The sequence below is a fragment of the Sinohyriopsis cumingii genome, chromosome 15 (assembly GCF_028554795.1).
Source record: "Sinohyriopsis cumingii isolate HCF-2022 chromosome 15, ASM2855479v2, whole genome shotgun sequence".
NCBI lineage: Eukaryota > Metazoa > Mollusca > Bivalvia > Unionida > Unionidae > Sinohyriopsis > Sinohyriopsis cumingii.
In genome coordinates, this window is record NC_142975.1 from 12,536,004 (window position 1) to 12,558,188 (window position 22,185).

The following is a 22,185-nucleotide window of genomic DNA, read 5'->3' on the forward strand; positions in this document are numbered from 1 at the left end:
CGTTATCCTTGTAATATCGAGAGTTTGGGCCAAATGCAGGATGGGTTGTGGGGAGCAGTATTATATAGTGATCAAATGCGGCCGTGTTGGCTTTTGAATCTTCGATCATAAAAATCGGCAAACGTTCGGCGAAGTTGAGAAAATAAAAGGAAAAGACCGAATAAAAATGATTTCAACAAAAACATTTGTGTAAGCATTCTGATTTTTTTTATAGACTTGTTTAATTGCTATTGCGTTGGTCGATATTTTTCAAGTTAAAGATTAATGAAAAATAATTGTGCGGTCGGATGCTCAAGCTACACTAACGTAATCAAACACTGGATACTGGATACTAAATTAAGTGGCATCTATGAACGACATCAACTGTGTAAACATAAACTGTATATAAATGAAGACAAATTTCCAATGCTAATGGACATAAACACGGTTGATCCACTGAATACGAAAGACATCGTTAGAGCAATTAAACAATGACTGACCTCAGTACCTGGAGTAAAGTATTGCTTGCATGAACTTCGTCGAGATTCAAATAAACAATTTAAAATGATCTGAAGGGGTGACCTTTGGTTGTTTGTTATTTTATTTTTTTATTTTTAATATTTTTATTATTTTTTTATAGTTTGTTTGGTCATACTTGAAGTGTAGCCATTGCAACAATGTATGAAAAGCAACACTGAAAAAAAGGCAAATTTTGGGCACATGGAAATTATTGTCCGAGCTTGTGGGGTTTGAGTCCGGGCTTGTTACTTTCTTTAAGTCACCAACCATGGGCCAGTGTCTGTGTGACGTGACGGGTTATTATGCCGCCACTGCGGTATGTCTGTTTTGGTTGGAGTGGGGTGATCCCAATATTCTATTTAAATTATTACATAAGTCCCACCCAGGCTCCATTTTGGTTGGAAGTTAAATTAGTGAAAGATATATGTAAGGCTCAGAGCCCCCAGTGAGGAATGCCGACGGTTAAATGATTGAATATGCAAAAAAGTGAAATTCAATGACTAACAATTTAATAGTAATTCAATAGTCATGTGCTTCAAATTTCTCAAGTACTCTACTTCCGCTCGACCCAGTGATAGCCGATTGCATCATTTGATTAATAGTGTGAGATTGCTTTCCACCTATCCTTGTATTCTACTCATCTGTGTATTCTTATATCCTATTCCTCAAATTCCTTCCCCTCTTCCTCCCGACTTTCTCCAAATTCCTTCCCCTCCTCGGCTTCTCTATGCTCCTCCTCCTTCTCCACTTACTCTTCCTGGGCTCTCTCCACCGACTAGAATTGTCGACTCAGACTGCTCTGCTAGTCTTACTTCCGTCTCCCCTCTCATAGACTCGGGAATTAACTGAACCGGAAGTTCTGTCCCCCAAAAAGCTTCTTGTAAAAACACAAGGACGGTACAATATTTTCCTTAGCTCTCTCATCCCACACTACACCCAGCCTATCATCAGATAACGGCTATTAAATTTCTTTGGTAACGCATTCATCCACCAAGAAATACGCATACGTACTTGTATTGTAAAACAACGTCGTAATAAAAGCACATTATCAACTACTTCTCATACATACATACATCAATAAATCGAGTAACATCAGTATATATTCCTAATCCCATTTTATTATATGCTCATTTTTCCCCCGTTAACTTTAGCTGATACTGAAACCGCGCGACAATGCACATATAGCATTCACGTGCATAAAGGAACTACTTTCTATTGTAAACAAACAATGGACGCAGACGCCAACACTTTTGATTTGTATACAAATCATGCACCCTCGCGTAAGATGCTCTTTACGCTGTGGTTGTTTAAATTTGTTTCTGAATGAACAAAAGCCGATGTTTCGTGGACTGCCACATACCAGCTGTTTGGCACATTCCGCGTTGATACAATGTTCAGGATTTAGGCTAGCTTCAATATGTAACAGACGCAAGATAAGGTCCTTACAAATAGCATACAAGTGACAAGTCATATACTCTCTTCTTTAGCTGGTGATAAGAATGGCAAAATAAAATATACTTACAGTTTTACATCCCGAATTTCCTCGAAATATATTTTCTTAATTCTGCAAAACCGAATTACATGAGCCATGTCATAGGTTCTCGATCTGGATTACACATTTCGAAATTGTACTGTAATTTTAATTAGACACGACATTTTCTTTCGAAAGTTATGTCAAGCGCGCGACTAAGTTCAAATTTATCTGGGCGTAGTTAAGTGCGCAGTAATAATGTTGATTTGTGTAATGATGAATATGCGCTTGTGTATTTAGTTTGTCATGCGGCATACATTCATTTACGTTGTTTCTTGTAGTGTATTTTGTTTATCTAATTAAGCCTTAGGTTGAATAGAAAATGAGCATATAATATAAAGGTAAGTGCATTTGTATGGGAAAATATGAACTCGTTTTGTCGGAAGGATATACTTCACTCCCAAGGTCGTGCAGTATTCCATCCAAAAATTCGTTCATATTTTCCCATACAAATGCAGTAACCTATAAATACTAAACAATATCACAAAAATCAGTCGCATTTCTTTGCATTACAATTCAAACAAAGTACACAAATATTCAAATATATATGCTCTGATATATCCATACATCCATAGTAACTATTTTTACACACTTCAACCATTTTCCAAATTCACAATTGAGGCATGTGTAAATTCTAACATATCACATTAATAAATGCACTAGTTTACTACGAAGTAACAGCCTATTAGCGAATAAGAAAATTAATTCTGACCACAAGCTAAAAATCTTCATAATTCTCTACATAAGATTCAAAATCTTTTCTCAAATACGCATGTAAATTTAACACTACAAAGGTAATTCTACGTACTGAACGGTCCTAGTAATTAAGTATACATACTACACATAATTACAATTACAATGCCGTAATATTCTGCAAGCATCGAGCAAATAACTTTCTGTTCTTTATGAAGCGTTGTCTTTCCTTGGAATCTCCTCTCTACGTTTTACTGCCAAATTACGAGTGGCCCCCTCGCAGTAACCCTATTTTGCTCAACAATCTTCCTAGGCAAGACTAAATTTTCATTTGCTAACTAAAAGTTATAATTCGGGTCGAATTGTTATGACAATTCCGATGGGATGTCGCTTTGACCCGATCCAATCAAACTTAGCGGACAATGTTCTTCACGCTGTCTGTAAACGTGGGGACGGATTTAGAACACGCCCCGTATCCCCCTCGCGGTTCCTCTGATCTTAGGACAAAGCTTTAACACATAGGTGGGAAGTCGCTCGATCTAACGCCTGCCGGATCTTATAAGATCTTGCGTAAGATATTAACTCTAGCCTGCGACAAAGTTCACACATCAAACCATGGCTTGTATTAATACCTTTGTTTATACACGACTTGCTAACCAGAGCTGAGCAAACGTGACAGTCTGAAAAACCGTGTGTGTGTGTTTGTGTGTGTGTGTGTGTGTGTGTGTGTGTGTGTTCATCTTGGTTCAACCGATTATTCCTAACAATCTGTATAGACAGAGAACTACCGGCACATTGCACTGTTTCCCGCTTTATCTGATATATATGTGAGTATATACGGTTGGTGCTTTTAAGCGGATGAAACCTCCATCAGCTACTCCTACAAAGGTAGTTTTCAAGCGACATAAATGTAAATGTGTTAAACATTTGTTTGCCTCTGCTAATGACGAAAAAACGGATACATTTTAGAACAAATAAATATCTGCGACAAGAAAGTAATTGATTTCCAATACCTTGTTTTTCATCCTAGTATCTGAAATATCGTAAAATGCTATTCATTATTGTGCCTTTTTGTACACGTGCGTGTCTGCGTGCGTGCCCGTGCTTGTGTGTGTGTGTGTGTGTGTCCTCCTGTTACATACTACAACGTTTGTTGTGTTTCTTATTATTTAATTGTTACATAATTTTGCGAATGAAAATATTGGCTATTAGGCATTAAAAGGTGTTGGCTACGTTAGTCAAACATGCGTGAGTCACGAAGTAAACGAACTGACAAAATAGTAAGCAGTTTACAGGAATAGTTTATACGGTCCTTCCTTGATTAACCGGAAGTTCGGCAAAGCTAAGGTTGTGGGGGACACGCGGTACTAAATATGTGGAAAAATGGGAACCAGCCTGGAAATGGATGAACATAAAATAGAGTATATATGGGTTAGGCTGACTAGGATTGGTTAATAATGTTCGTTATGTTTTAGGAAAACGAATCTTTTGAGAGCTTATCCTAGTTATAAGTGGAAAAAAATAGAGACATTCTTTTACTGATGGAATTTCAGTCATTTAACAGTTTTTAGTTCGGAACACTCATTAATAAAATTAGCACCTGACTCTTTGGTGAGGAATAGAAAGCACGTGTTTCATGCTGGTCTAGAAAATGCCTCGGCTCATATCCTTTCATCTAAACAGAATTTGGCATCCTGGTTTCATCTATACTGATGAATATAGGTTTGATCATGAGCACTCAGAAATTTTAAGTCATTGATTTTTTAATATCATGGTGTTTGCATAGGTATACTGTAGGAACTGAATTAGTACCGTGAGTCCTGGAGTACATGCACCTCGATGTCTGAGGTTCACTATTAGACTTTTAACAATTAGACATTTTTATATTTGCAGATCAAACCTCAAACCTATTCTACGTAAAATTATATGACTGACCAAATCCAAAATCTACAAACGTTAGATGAAAGTAGTGCACGTTTTGAATCTCACATATACCACAAGCAGTTCTCGTTTCAAATAGGGGTCATGTTACACTGGGAATAAAAAAAAAATATCGAACATGAAGCTATGGGCGGTTTGGGCGGTAAGACCGATATTGTAAATAATTAGGAACACATTCTTTATATCAGCTTTAAAGTGGGTTTCGGTGTGGAATGCAGCTTTATAATTTTTGTACCAGATCGTATAACGGAGTCTGCAGTTTTAACAGTCCCCACAGCGGCGCTAATACGCAATCCCAAAACATTAATGTAGTTTTGCTATTCTCCTAAAATTGTGATGAGAAAACATAACTAATGTCATTGTCTTCCTCAAATTCACATACTCCAACAATTATATCTCCAATTTATGGCGTTAATGTTAAATGTTTTTGACGTAATATTGCAGAAAGCGATTATTCATATTACATGTAGAAGGAAAATGGCAACACCGCACCAGTCCTGGTAATTTACATTTTTAGATGCTTGTGTAATTCAAATGTGGACACTACAAAAATCAAAATAAATTATTTTACCATCATGACATTTTTTCCATGCCTACACGTATTACTTTTAGAAGTGATATGGAAAATATTAACTACTAGTCGATGCTTTCAATGGTGCCTCTCATGGAATTTTAGAAATTATCGAGTCGATAGACCCTGCATATCATGTGCGATTAAATATCACAAAGTGTGTTTTTATTTATTATCTGTCACGGTTTCATTTGATATCTGACATGGGGCTTTCATTTGACCACCGTCAATGTTCTTTCATTTGATATACGTCAAGGTGCCTTTATTTGATATCTGTCAAAGTGCTTTCATATGATATCTGCCAAGGTATTTTCATTTATATCTGTCAATGTGGTTTCATTATATATCTGTCAAGTTGTTTGGCAAATATGTTCAACGTATGACAAAATATAATTTAGTATCATGGAAAATAATTTGAGTTCCAAAAGAGCAATTTTCTAGTTGTAATAAATTACGATACTCTAATACTTCAATCATTCTGATTAAACATAGATATATATTGATTGTCTTAATTCACGTCAAATGCAGACATCCATGTAGAATGGACACCTCTCAGTCAATTGATACACCCATCGGCGTTCAACGAAGATACACCAGCCTTGATCATTGTCTCAAATGGCTTAAAGGAAGTTGATAGTACACCTTCGGGTTAAATTCCACTTGAGCGAGTTTTAATCAAGTATAAAACACATTCCACTTTAAGACGCCCCGTCAAAACGATATTAGGTTTAGTCGTCCAAAAATGCTTTGAGTCGGAAGAAAAAGATTATCTTCTTCGCCAGTACTTTTATTTCACCCCATTACTAATTATTGCCTGATTTACCAGTGCAGAACAGTTTAAGCACCTATTTGTTGCAAGAGTTTGGCAATATTTAAACAATGCCTGGCTTGGCATTTTGAAAAATCAGATGTCTGTGCAGCTGAAAGATAAACCATATCAAAATATAAAGTCTCTATTCTTCAGAACGACATGCCGTAAACTGTCATCCTCTTTGTCGCAATAATAACTGCACAGATATGATTTCAATGATATTTTATTCCCACGTCACACCGCCGCTCTCGTCTCCCTCTATCCGTCAGTCCAAAATATGTTTGAAATATCATTTCTACAATAATTGCCTTCGCTTTAACACAATTTGTGCCCGTCAGACATTACAATATCCATTTTTAATTTTGGACTTTATCTATTATTACAGATTGTTTGGGTCATTTGGTAAAGAACATATTCTGTGGGTATTTTTTTCTATGATTAAGTTTTAAGATAATTATTACTTGTAAGAAACATGTTCACTTGGATCTGAGTTTAGGATATTAGTTTACAACTTAGAATGTTCTGGAAATGAGTCTTTGTCCCTCATCTTTGTCCTGATACTGAGTCTTAAGTCGTAACATTAAAGTTACCACATAAATATTAATTCCTATTTAAACATCTGAAGTGGAATCAGTCTTGTATTTGTGTTCAATTTCAATTTGAGAAGATTCATTTATATAAATTATTCATTGGAATAACAAAGTACTCATTAATACTTTAGGACTAAATTACTATTTTGGGATTATTGTGAATTTACTTAAAGACATTTTGGATTATATCATTGTGATACAAAAAGACTGCTAGCATATCAACAATATTCAAGAATATTGTGACATCAGCACATTCAAGATTGTAATTCATTCGGAACACCACTGAAATCCTCCAGAATACTCTATACCTTTGGACTTATGATATAACTTTTCGGACTATTTGGGATTTAGTTCACAATACGTAGTTTCATTTTAAATGTCTAGTTTGTATTCTTGAAAAAAATACATTATATGTTGAATTTATGTTTTTAATGATGGTTGAGCTCAGACTCCATTGAACAAGCAATTTTATTGTATGATCAAGTTCATCTGTGGACAATTACTGGTGTTCTAACAAGCGTTAACAACATACGATTTGAGTTTGTTTTGTTTTGTTTTTGTTTTTGTTTTATATATATAAAAAGTGCGTTTCGTATGAGATATGCAAATTACATCTCCATGAGTAGAGAATGGCGCTTGTTATTGAGAATTATAGTGTTGTAGCGATTGCCCATCTTCGTGCAAACCACTTACCTACAAAGATGGACAGTGTGAGGGGGAAGAACAGAATATGGAACAGGAAAACAAAATGACATTCTGTTACTTTGACCGGAAACATAAATAGTTATATAGGTCTATAAATAGTTATAAATATCTAACGAAGTTACTATGTATAATTTTGTCACATTTCAACAACTTTCAAAATTCATCATCCACCAGTCTATCTTGCGTTGAGAAATTACGTTCAACCGAAAAAAAAGAACTTTCAGAATCTTTACTACCCTCCACCTTATTTGTTTAATATACAGATACTTTTAAACAACAGTCTTAAAATTCCATCATGAGGCATTCGTTATGCTCCTGGAATTCAAAACACAAAAGAAGAAATGGTGTGAATCTCATTATGTAATTCGTACAGCACTGGGCGCTCGGTAATAAAATTACTATAATATTGTGTTATAGTAGTATTGATATAAATCAGTAATTCGGATAGATTCATAGTGTGATAACTGGTCTTTTGACTGATAATTAGATGGCAAAGGTCAACAAGTTCGACATTGAAAAATTCGACACTTTTTATAATAGGTTGTAAACTATTGTACAAATAGTGGTAGACTTTTAGAGTTCTCTCCCATACTCGAGTACTGTTGAAGTTTTTCTCCCATTCTCCAGTACAAAATATGCTGAAATTTCTCTCCCATCGTCCAGTAAAAAATATTTTCCTCCGCTAAACTTATGCGTTGAATAGCATTGATTTTCAGACAATTCTCTGTATGACATCAATGAACAAATATTAGGTTGTTTCGTGTAAGCCATATCGAACAATTAGAGATGATATATATCAGCAAGACATATCGAACAGATATAATAGTGATAAGAAAGACATATCGAACAGATATAATAGTGATAAGAAAGATATATCGGACCGACATAATAGTGATAAGAAAGATATATCGGACTGACATAATAGTGATAAGAAAGATCCGAATGGTCACAAGTAAAGAGATAAGAAGTGATAACATTTGAAGAACACCATGAAACAAGTAATTTAAAAAATGCATATATCACAATTATATCTCAAATTTGATAGTCAGGTCTGTCTTGGGGATGAAAAGACCGCTGTGCATTATTGTACATGATGAAACTCTTATACCGCATTTATTCGCGTGTTTGTAATGAAAATTGTTGCTGAACAATGTTACACCTCGTTTACTCGTTTTAAGTCGCGACCGTGTGTAACCTTCATAGATCCAGATCAGCTGTCGCATAATGCGCTGGCAGATCTGTGTATATGCAATTTGTTTGGAATCTATATTATATTAGTTGGACCAGACGTTTAAGAGATCAATGACGATATAATATCAATGCATTTTATATAGTAATGCATGTCATAACAGATTAGTAAATCGTGATTAATTCGTAGAGTATAATGTGTTGTAGCGGTAAATAGGCCTTTTGAGAAGGTAATTACGAGTAATGTAATGCACACAGTCGTTACAATTCTGGTAGAATGAAATGAACGGAAATTTATCAAAACTGATACATTGGAGTAAACACATATGATGCCTAAAACGAAATCGTTAATGGTATCGCATGCGTCGATGGACCCACATTTGGCTTTACACCAAGTTTACGATCTTAATTTTGTAAAACATTAGGCCATGACAAAAAAATATGAGGTGGAACGAAAATAATTAGATAAATCGTTACAGTTACGTTATTTTAACCTGACTATGTTTTCTTTTCACATCAGGCCTTAAATGCGGAACTCGAGATGGCGCGGATGTTTAGAAATTGGTCGTTGAGATCATTGAACTGCATGAATTGCATGAAGAATGAACCCATAAAAAGCTGTGCCAACATTTTTTAAATCGGCTATTACTTCAGTGAATAGAAACAAATACATAAATTAGTCAGTCATTATATTTAAACATTACTTCTAATAAAGACAAAATAATTACAATTCTTTAAAAAGTTGTAATACATGGACCATTCCAACTTTGTCTAACCGTGCATGAAAAAAGCAACCAGTATCCAAAATTTGCATTTTGCCAGTCTGGTCATTATATCATTATATGATTAACCTCCACTGAACTGTGTAGTCCGGGTACCCAAATGGAAATCCATGGTGGAGAAATACGCATGACTATATTGCAATATTAATTTCGATTTGTTTAAATACTTCTAGTATCTATCATTTGCTGAAAATGAAAATGTGTTCTATTTAACATGTTAACCTTTTTCACGGAGAAAAACAGAGACAGAGAAATGGAAAATCGCCATTGTTTATGCGGCTTGTTAATACACAAGGTGATCAAAGCACTCAAAATAAATTCATTCAGGTTCATACAGCTGGTAGCAAATCTCCTTTAAGGGAGGGGCGAAAGGGAAGGGGCGGAACGGCTAAATGTGTTTAGTATCAATGAAGAATCTTGGAATAAAATCACAACAGTAGGGTTTTTATAATGTTCTTGCCATGAACAAATATAATCTACAAATCCCCAATTGTGATGTAGATGTATGTATTTTTGATCGATAACATCTTTGGAAATATGTATTTTGTATATATAGCCGCAAACGCGCGTGTGTGTGTGTCAGAGAGAGAGAGACAGACAGACAGACAGAGATGAAATTGCAATACTGTACATTCTAAGACTGCATGACATGCATTATTTTTTAAACACCGGTTCCATGCACAAAGTTAGTATTTTAATTCCTTACTTTACCAGGTCTATTGATATTAAATTCCTTTGAAAAACATGCTTATCGTCTATCAGTATATCTACTGATTCCCCACCCCAACATATACACGAAGGAAAGGACAGCTTTGCTGTGTTTATGGGTGATTATGGTAAAGTCCTAACTAATTAAATATAGAACAAGTGTTTAATTCAAATGATGAGAATGTTGGCTTAGTTCGGTTTTTCGTTCATGTTCTAATTTCTCTCCAATCATGAAAATAACGACAATGGGCTAAAATTCAGATCTTGTCTAATCGCGAGGCGAAATCAACTGTTCAGTCCTTCCACTCATCTTAGTCTTAATAGATGTGACAATGTTCAAATATTTATGTCCAAATATAACCTTGAAGATCTTGGATGTCTGGACCACACACACACACACACACACACACGCACGCACGCACGCACGCACGCACCTACACACCCACACACGCACATAATTTATCTGGAAACACAAGTAATTATTTAAATGTTTCTCGTCGATACCATACAATGGACTAGCTTGTTAGGTCCTCTGTCGTTAACTAAAAGGACACGCACCTTAAAAATAACGACACAGGCTTAAGATCACATGAAGACCGAGCGAGGAAATACACCAAAGACACTGCCTAAGTTTGCTTGGGGTTTTTACCCCCTTATTTCCGAGCGAAGAAATACACCAAAGACAGCACCTAAGTTTGCTTGGGGTTTTTTCCCCCTTATTTCCGAGCGAAGAAATACACCAAAGACACTGCCTAAGTTTGCTTGGCTTTCTTTCCCCTTATTTCCGAGCGAGGAAATACACCAAAGACACTGCCTAAGTTTGCTTGGGTTTTTTCCCCTCTTATTCCCAAGTACCTTCAGACGATATTCGTTATCAATAGGGCTGTTCAACACACTAGTACAGTGGCTCCCAAAAGTGGGGCTAATGCTGAATAATGCTTTTTATATGGTAAGGTAGTGGGCTCTGAGGATAACCAACGGCGCGGTGGCTCTAAATATTTTTGCTAGTGCGACAGATAGTTTTTTCCCTGTAATGAACATAAGAACCGAACATTCGAGAGAATGTAATTTCATATGTGCGTTTTCTCTTGCTTCGCGCACGCGCACACACACACACACACACACACACACACACACACACACACACACACACACACACACACCACACACACACACATACACACACACAAACCTGTAAGTAGGTATTGTTCGTTTTTTGTGCAACAACAGTAAGAAACATATCATCGTATAATTATTGATTACTGCATCTGTAAGGGAAAATATGACGAGTTTTTTTCATGGAATATTGCACGACTTTGGGAGTGTTGTATATCCATCGGACAAAATAATAATGACAATAATAATAATAATATTAATGAGGACTTTGTATAGCGCCTAATCTTTAGAAGCTCTAAGCGCTTTACAACATTAGACAACACATATAAGATAAAAAAACATATAATGATATGATTACAAAAACAAACACCATGAAATTAGAAAACATTAAAAAAAAAAAAAAAACATGCTGAGAATATTTAATGTAGGAAACATAATTAGGTCTTTAAGTTTGTTATTGCAGTCGAAATAAGTAAGTTTTGAGAGCCCTCTTGAATGTGATCACTGTGTATTTGTGTCTAAGTTCAGTGGGCAATTCATTCCACGTTGCTGGGCCCTGGTATGCAAAAGAACGCTGTCCATATGACTTTGTTTTCAAAACGAGTTCATATTTTCCCATACAAATGTAGTAATCTTTTTATTATATGCTCATTTTTTTTATTCTACCTCAGGCTTAATTATATAAACAAAATACACTACAAGAAACAACGTAAATGATTGTATGCCGTATTCCAAACTAAATACACACGTCTGTTATATACTGTAGCTAGCCTAAATCCGAAACATTGTATCAATGCGGAATGTGCCAAATCAGCTGATATGTGGCAGTCCACGAAACGTCTGTGTTAGTTCATTCAGAAACAAATTTAAACAACCACAACGTAAAGCGCCTCTTACGCTTGTGTACATGATTTGTTTTCAAATCAAAAGTGCTGGCGTCTGCGTCCATTGTTTGTTTACAATATAACGTAGTTCCTTTATGCACGTGAATGCTATATGTGTACTGGCGCACGAGTTCAGTATCGGGTAATATTGAACGATTCTGACAATGTAACGTTAAGGGGCAAAATGAGCATAAAAACTGTAAGTATATTTTTTTGCCATTCTTATCACCAGCTAAAGAAGACAGTATATGACTTGTCACTTGTATGTTATTTGAAAGGACATCTTCTTGCGTCTGTTATATACTGTAGCTAGCCTTTAATTTGCTATCAGGATATTAATAGCCGTTTCTTAACATTTAAGAGTCGAAAACCAATATAAAACAATTTGTTTTGATTTTAGTTTTCTACGGCACAAGATGATCCTTTAGTGCGGGTGCAGTTTGAGAGAGTGTCTTATGAAGGTGCACGCCACGGTAGCCAGCTCGGGTTGATCGGATGGTAAGACTTGGAACCCGCACTCATTCGGTCACGAGTTCTGCACACTAACTACCGATACACCGCAATTTCCTTAGTATCAAACAGCGCGAGTGATGAAAAATATTTTAACTCCCTCTTTAGAGAGAGCGCATGGTTGCTGAATCAGTGAGTAAGAAATATGTTATTGTAACGGTCTATAATCAAGAAATATTTCGTCCCATCTAATGAAACAAAAACTTTGCTCTCGGTCAAATATATGAATACAGTTACTGATCGCTGGTATTTAATTGTGCAGCGTTCCTTCAAGATCTTAACCTAACTTTTTATTACATTTTTGTATCACAGGCCACAACTTCAATGCATGTCTTAAATTTCCTTCTTAATATTGAGATAGTAAAATATTTGAAATTGCTTGATTTGAAACTTTGAATGTTTCACTTAACATTCGGCAGGCATCAAGGGATAAAGCAAAAGCCGTTACTTAAAATAATTATTGCTTGTTATTTCCTGGAAAATGATACATTTTACATTTGACGGTGAATTGACAATTTTCTAAAGGTTTGATTATTTTCCAAACACTTTGTTTTTAAATAAGAAGATTCCAATATGTACGTGTTATAAACCATAAATTTAGAAAGTTCAAGCGTTCTACCATAACTGCATTTGAAAAAATGTATTAAAGATAAAATAATTTAAATTTTTTTAGAGATAACAAAATTAAATAAACACGGAAACTATAGCTTCGTTTCGTTCACGATATTTGTCATCCTTTTAAGAAAATTCGGCATTCTCGGCTTCCATCGCACTCAAACCAAATGATATGTCAACAGAACTTGAAAATTCGTCCAATGTGTGTAAATTGGAATTTATTCGAGAACAGATATCAAGGTAAGTAAAAGTTCGCCTAAAGTAACATGACTTTAGTTTGCCAAATGTGTGAGATATTCTTGAAAATTTTGTTGTTTTTTTTTTGTTCCGATGTCAGTCAACATCGGAACACGCTTCATGCCTTAACCACCAAGACAAAAATATCATGTGACACGCCTTATGTTGTAGGATTATAGGTCGTTTATATTTTCGATTAATTCCTGTGTTACGTGATATCGAAATAGTGTTAGTCTCGAGATATACTAAACAAATATGTCTCTGACAACAGAGATAGTATAACCTGTGTCAATGAACTAATCCAGCCGGAGTCAGTGACACCTAGTGAATTCTGTTTAATTGTAAAGAACCATACTTGCGTTTTGTATCATGTATACTTCACAATAGTAATAAAACCTGTCTTTTGGGGAATTTTTCATATCTTCTCATTTTCCACTGTTGATTAATGTCGTTGACATCATTTATGAATGTTGTGGCAGTATAAATTAAACTACATATTTGTTTCTTAGATATTTATCTTTTTTTCTTTCCACATTCAAATGATCATTGCCATGTTGTACAATACATCACATTCAGCCAGATGTTTAACGAATTTATTTAAAAAGTAGTCAACATATTTGAAATATGTTATCAGAATTTTTATGAAAAAATCTGACGATCTCATCGAATTACGGTAAACAAAATTTTGTTCACATTTCGTGCGTAAGGTCTTCGCTCTTTGCCTCACGAACCCGTTTCCACAGTTTGATAAGTTTTGCCACCCTCAAAAATGAACCCGATACTGGCAACCATCCGCCACCCTCCAGAACTATCCTAGCTACCTAAGGTTGGAACCCACTGCCTTAAGTATTAAGTTCACCCAACCCACTCCATCTAAACACATAACAAAATGCATTTTATAACGGTCTTTAAGAAAGTGTTTACCAATTTTCTTATCAGATAAATAGTCACTCAAAGGCATTAAAAACGCGAAAGACAAACCCAAATGTCCATCTAAAGTAATAATAAATTGGTCTACATAAATGACATCGAGCGGCAAAAGCGTTGCCATAGACTCAGTTAATATCCATGGAGAATACTGAATTTGCTGAGGGACTATTTTTCATTTCATTTCTACAGCCTGATTGCAAACTCGGTGACCGCTCCAGACGCCTAGTGGTTAGAGCGTTCGCCTTGGATGCGAACTCCGGCCGAGTCATAATAAAAGCATATAAAAATGATACTAACAACTGCCTTGCAATGTGCTCGGCATTAAGAGGTTAGTGTTAAAACTGGTCGGCCTGGTGTCAAAATAATGTGGCTGGGTGAGACATGATGCTACATGTCTGCGGCATGATGCCCAAATCCTAGACATCACTATAAACTGCCACAAAGCAGGCATCGTAGCGATTTGACTGAATTTTATTTAAAGCTACATTAAAAATCCAAATCACACACACAAAAACAAACATACACGCACGCACGCAAACTTTGTACTACAGGTTATAAATTGTGCCTGACAGATTTTTTTTGTTTGGCAGCATGGAAGAAATATTTTTGTAAGAAAGTGGGGGGGATGGGGTCCAAGCTACAGTAGCCTATATCTCTTAGCACTAAATGCAAGCTAATGGTTACGTGACATAAAATTCTCTCAAACCATTTTTTGTTAAAACAAATCCGGTGAAACAAAATGTTTGAATGTATAGTTTCTAAACCGGTCGAGCCAGCGCGGTTAGTTATGCTGCACCGTAGCTGCGTCCTTTGCATGAAATTCGAAGATATCTACCTGTAATATAAGAAGTTTGCGAAATCTAAGTTTTTGGTCGAACTTGCGGTGCTCCGATTCGTAAAGAAAGTAACCTTTCTAAAAGTGATTGACACTAATTTGTGATGCATCAGGTGACAGGTTACGCCTCTCAGTCATGAGCCAGCCAATCAGATCTCGATACGGAGTAGTTTTCCTCGATGACAGCAAGATTTAGACTGAACACTAAAAGACTTCTCTTCTCTTTTAGTAAGATCTAGGCGACTGACCCACGGATTTTCTCGATAAATGGTTGTGTGAAGAAAAAATGAATTATGTATTAGTCTTTGGATGTATATTATTATTAAAGAACTTGAATTAAGCACTTTCCAGAAGAATATATATATATATATATATATATATATATATATATATATATATATATATATATATATATATATATATATATATATCCTGCTTGAAAAGGTTTGTTCATGAGCAAAGCGTTGCTAAACAGAAAACCAGTCGAGAAATCACTATACTCATGCCATCTAGTTAAACGCTGACGTATTACTATCATCGACACAAATGCTGCTTTATTTCCATCTTAATACAAGCCATTATGTACCGTGGTGGCATTAGTTAAAATGGTTCATAAATCTGACACTACACTGCATAAATCGTAAATCGTGTCAATAATACTGTCATTTTTCGGAGAATCCCTAAACGATTGAATTTGCTACACTTACATCTTGTTTTTAAGCAATGTACACATTATTCCATGCAAACAAAGGGTAATTTAATATTGTGTTATAAGTTCATAAGTTCCATATCCCTGTCGTGAAATATTTAACACAAGGTATGTGAGTTTTATTCTGCCATAAGAGGTATATCAACTGAAAAGACATAACGCTTACTGTAAAAGGGATCAGGGTGATGCATTACGAACAGCTGCAGCCTGATGCCTTTTTCAACGTTATTGGTCTTAAAAATATTCATAAGGTTAATCTCCATCAGGGTCTCCGAATTCGATGATCTCTAAAAGGAATCATTATATATATATATATATATATATATATATATATATATATATATATATATATATATATATATATATATATATATATATATATATATATATATATATATATATCTGTGTATGTGTGTGTATGTTCAAAAAAATTTATATCCCGACTACTTGTTTTTGACATTTTAATGAAATGATTAAATGTGGAATCCCAGTAAACAAGGTCAAATGCACGTGACATCACTTTCAGAGATATCAGACGTTCAATTTTTATTTCCATCTCATCTATATAGACCAGAAACAAATTTGCAAATTCAAAGATTACATTATTCCCGTCAATGAAAAACTTTATGTACACTAGAAAATTCCAAGAAAAAAGATTAATTTGTCCCGAAATTTTCATTTCTTTATATTTGCATTGCATGTCCATACAAAGTGTCCTATTTACATGTAATTTCTGATACTGGCATGTGCTACACGTACTGTCTGATATATACATCATCAACAAATATTGTATTATATTTACATGTGCTACACGAATTGTTTTATATTTACATGTGCTACACTTATTGCATAACAGTGACATGTGCTACGTGTATTGTTTGTTGCTGGAATGTGCTGCACGTGTTGTCCTATTCTGAAATGTGCTACACGTATAGTCTGATACTGATATGTGCTACACATGCTGTTTGATACTGAAATGTATTACACATGCTTTTTGATACTGAAATGTGTTACACATGCTGTTTGATACTGAAATGTGCTACACGTATAGTTTGATACTGATATGTGTTACACATGCTGTTTGATACTGAAATGTGCTACATGTATATCCAGATACTGAAATGTGCTACACGTACTGTCTGATGCTGGAATGTGCTACACATGTTGTCTGATATTGGAGTGTACTATACGTATTGTCTGTTCCTGTAATGTACTATACACATAAAGCCTGACATTGGCATGTTTTATATGTATTATCTCATACTGGAATGTGCTACACGTATTGTCTGTTACTGGAATGTATTACATATATCATCTGATACACTGTCAACCTTTTAGTACTTGCTTTTTGATCTAAGTTTTCATTAACATGTTTGATGATAATACAATCACTGACTCGTTTACTTTAGGAGACATTAGTATTGACTGCATTATTGATATATTTTCCGCACGTTGTCTAAACATTTATGAATTCTCTGCACTAATTGTAAATAATCTTAGATGTACCAAAACTAGTGTAGCTGCATTGTGCATTAACGTGGACACAATAATGTTAAAAATTCAGCATAGATTAAGCTACATTTTGACTATGCATTCGAATGGCAATATATGCAGCTACATTTAGAAGGCAATGCATACAAATACATTTTTAAAGTACATGTAATGCGTGCAGTTAAAATGGAATGACAACACATGCAGTTACATCTGAATTACAATGCATGTAGTTATACTTGAGTGACAATACATGCAGTTACATTTGAGTGACAATACATGCAGCTACATCTGAGTGACAATCCATGCAGTTACATTATATGGCAAAACATTCAGTTACATGTTATGGCAATACATAGTCACATTTGAAAGACGATGCATACAGTTCAGATACATTAACTGGTAATGCATGCAGTTACAGTTAAAATGAAATACATACAATTACACTGAAAAGGCAATGCATGCAGTTACAGTTAAAATGAAATACATAAAATTACATTGAAAAGGCAATGCATTCAGTTAGATTTGAAAGACAAATACATGCAGCTACATTTTCTGGAGATACATAGAGTCCCATATGAATGATAATACGTACCTTTGCATTAAATGGCAATGCTTGCAGTTACATTTTAATGGCAATGCATGCGATTGCTTTTGAATGACAAAGCAAACAATTTCATCTGAATGGTGTTAGGGTAATACTTTGTGCACTTTTCTTAACACATGCTTGCTTTGTCACCTTAAAAAAAACGACCTCGATAAAAAAGCGTTTTTGAAGGATTTAATACTACCTTCTACTGACTGCAAGTAACATTCGCCATTGTTCAGCAAATCTCCAAGATAAACCGCAGATTATATATTAATAAGTTTCTTTGGTGATTTCAAAAGGATGAAACAAGAGCTAATTGACTAAACTTTTACAAAATAGCTCTTCTAGGTATTTAACTTAATGGGTAAGAATTAAGATAAAGTCTTTTCATTCTTAATTTTAGGAATAAAATACTTGCGATCTTGATAACGCGCCCTCGTTTGTGTGTGTGTGTGTGTGTGTGTGTGTGTGTGTGTGTGTGTGTGCCTGCCTGTCTGTCTGTATATCTGTCCAACACACTGATTGACAGATCTTACGTGTCGAGGGAGAAATTAAGATTTTTGTTGCAAGTATCCTTACTGCTGATTAATAGAATAAATGAGCATCTGTCGATCAGCTTTTGAACGATAAGGCACCTGTCACATATTTGGCAGCACTTCTCTTTGCTGCAATATGTGCCCGAATCTATTGTTTTATTTGAAGTTACCTTGGCACTTAGCATATGGTCAATGAGAATTCTAGATTTACGGTACGCTAGCATAGGAACTTCTTGAAACATGCAAACGTTCTGGAGATTCAATCTGATGCCAATATTTCTGAATGATCATTTCAAAATTTTGGGAACTGGGGTACGAGGTAATCACAATATACATGTGTGTGTTTATGTATGCATAATGTGTAGAGAAATAAATCCTGATTGGGGTAGGGTAAAAATTAGGTCGCATGTGACAAGATCTTGTTTTTACTTGGTAAATATAATGTCTTTTCCTATTTACATCCGGTTTGCAATGCTAAGATGAAATTGAAAAACTGCTCATTACCCTAAATAAAAATAAATTGTACTTACGTCAGATGCTGGAAAATCATCTTTGCCTATAGGAACGCTAAGTGCGTCAATGTCGAGGTGGTCAACGCCTTCTGCAGTGGCAGTGGATAACGTCATTATCGTAGCAAAACAAATTATCAGTAAAAATTGTTTAGACTGTAGCAAAACTGTTTCCATTCTTTACAAAGACAATACGTATAAATGGTCAGGCTGGTTTAAAAAATTCCTTAACAATTTTGACCTGAACTTTCTTCAAACTTGTTTCTAAAATTTCAAGAAAAGCTGTCAACGTCACTTGAAATGCATTCCCAACAACGCTATGACTTCAGCGATTTCCGATGATGAACTCTTGTATGCAGGTGTCGGCAAATCACGTAAGTATATATTTATAGGAAGTTGGATGTAGGAGGGATTAGTTGCACTAATTCTGATGCCACATAGTCACTTTTGACTTGTCTATTGATCAGTGGTGGGCTTTGCCTTTTATGGGTCCGGCCAATACAAATGAAGATAGTGATTTAATGTGCCATAATACAGAATATAGTATAAAATGTGCAAATGGTCGCAGTCCTTCATACATTCAAAAGAAAAATGTAATTGGATCAATTCCATTACAGGACGAAATCGTTATACATTTTTATTTCAAGCGCGTGGGCATTTGAACAGCTTGGCTTTTTTGAACTAATGTCTTTTGTTCATCTCGCTGATCGCATGTCTCATGTCTAAGCATGGTGTTAAATGTCTCATGTCTAAGCATGGTGTTAAATGTCTCATGTCTAAGCATGGTGTATCATGGTGTTAAATGTCTCATGTCTAAGCATGGTGTTAAATGTCTCATGTCTAAGCATGGTTATCATGGTGTTAAATGTCTCATGTCTAAGCATGGTTTTAATTCTTTGATTGCATTGCGGAGAAAGCATTCGACGGGTTCCCAGTACCAGACTGATAATGTATTTGATATATTCAGCTAAAGACGTACATTCGGAGTTTTCTGATGGCTTTTGGGTCAGAAGCGAAAATGAAACCTATATTTCCTTCTCTAAAATAAAAACTATTTTTTAACATATTGCGCAGCATATTAACATACCTTGTGTATATTCCATTATATAAGGAACCATATTTAATGGATATTGATAACGGTGATGAAATGTCTTCATCAATAATGGAAAATGTTAAGTAAGAAGACAAACAAATAACTAACAGTAGGCAAGCAAATTTAGTACTAATCTCTTAATATTTAGCGTAGATTAACGAGAGCGATTATCAAGGGATCAGTTAGTTGCACATGTACTTGCATTTTGGATGAAAACTAGTTACCAATTTTCAAATAGATTGTATCGATTTTGTAGCAATGAAAGAAGAATTTATGTTACCTTTTAAAATCGGACCAGACTATCGTGTAGATGATATTGAATGTGGCAATAATGGTATCATAAACTTTGATTTTAACGATATGGCATTCTATGATCTATAACGATATGGCATTCTATGATCTATAACGATATGGCATTCTATGATCTATAACGTGAAATGATGTATAATAGTGGTTCCCCAAGTGGGCGGTGGGATTACCGAGGGGTGGGTGTGGATGCGCTAATGATGAATAATGTTCTTTGCGGGGTAAGGTGGAAGGTCGTTGATGTATAGCGTACAAAGACGTATAGCATACAAAGACTTATAGCGTGAAAAAGGTGTATTGCTTGTGTGTGTGTGTGTGTGTGTGTGTGTGTGTGCGTGCGTGCGTGCGTGCTTGCTTGTGTGTGTGCGTGGGTGAGTGTGGGTGGGTGATTCGGATTTGTAACGTAGCTTTAACAATTTTTCAGTCATTTCACTACGATGTCTGCAGTGTGGCACTTTATAGTGATGTCTTGTACTGTGACATCATGCCGCAGGTATGTAGCATCATGTCCCACCGATTCGCTTTATCCTGACACTAGGCTGACCAGTCCTAACACTAACCTCTTAATGCCGAGCGCCTACAAAGAAACGTTACATCGAAAATCTAGTTAATTTAAGCACATGTCAGCATCTGTTCTAAACTTAAATTACTGTGTATCTGAGATGTGCATGTAACGTGCACACACGCACGCACGCACACACGCACACATGTATATACAGTAATATCTTGAAAAAAGTAAATCCGCTTAATTATGAATTTGAGACGAATCGAAATCTTGAAACAGAGTAATCTACTGAACACATGCACGGAAACTGAGTATACAAATAGACAATCTAACACGGGTAATTAATGCTACGTCGAGAGTAAACAGCAGGTACTTCTACACCGATCGACCACATTTCCACTACCCACCCTGACAACATCTACGAAATAAACGTAACCTGTTTCTCAATAAGTGATCACTATTTCATATGTGTAACTCGTAAGCAGCAGAAGGCAAAGAAAAAAATAATTAACATATCTATATGCAATACCGATGCCTTCAAAAATTTTGTTGAAATTGATCTCAAAATATCGACTCATTTACTTTCTCTAACACAGATTCAGTCAAAGATTACGGCTTAACTGTCTGGAAACACTGCTTTCTTGCTGTACTAATTAAACACGCTCACATTAAATATCAAAAGAGTTAAACGATCATAGCAACCAGAAAGGTACATTAATGCAATCTCCGAGGCTCGACGTAAACGAAACTTTAATCATATCAGTCTGTCACTCTTGTTGTAAAACGCACGTGCTCCTCTTTCAAACATTACATCGCCTCTAACGCTACTAATATATCCATCTGGTATGACTTTCGAGAACTAACTTCTACGAAACCAGTACTTCTGACTCCATGCAAAATTATTGTTAATGGCTCTAGTTGTACGGTTGAGCACGATAATGCAAACTAACTAAACCTCATTTTCATTAATATTTCCCAAAAACTTGACAAGTCTAATTTTACAGAGCTTAATGTAGACAAACTTACTGCCTTCTGGAAATAAAAGGTACCTGATTATATTAGTTTCAATATCCCCAAATTGCAATAATAGACACTATTCATATTATCAATAAAATAGGTACTAACCAATCAGCTGTTCTAGATCGAATTCACATCGAAACTCTGAAGATGTCGGCATTATCAGTCTCTGCAGTCATTGAAAGAAGTAAATAACTGTAGTAGTACTTCCTGTACAATTTTTCGAATCATTGAGATTAGAAATGTCTTCGCAATTCATAATGGAAACGAAAAGAATGCTAAATC

The 22,185-nt window shown here is 35.3% G+C and overlaps 1 protein-coding gene across 1 annotated transcript in view; it reads right to left on the minus strand.

The window, feature by feature from the left end:
• Positions 1-19,333, minus strand: part of LOC149781274 (uncharacterized) — a 46,795-nt gene extending 27,462 nt beyond the window's left edge. The window contains exon 1 of the mRNA XM_089935361.1: positions 19,001-19,333. Coding sequence (XP_089791487.1) covers positions 19,001-19,156 — 156 coding nt within the window. The 5' untranslated portion in view covers positions 19,157-19,333. The remainder of the gene's footprint in view (positions 1-19,000) is intronic.
• Positions 19,334-22,185: the final 2,852 nt, after the last annotated feature.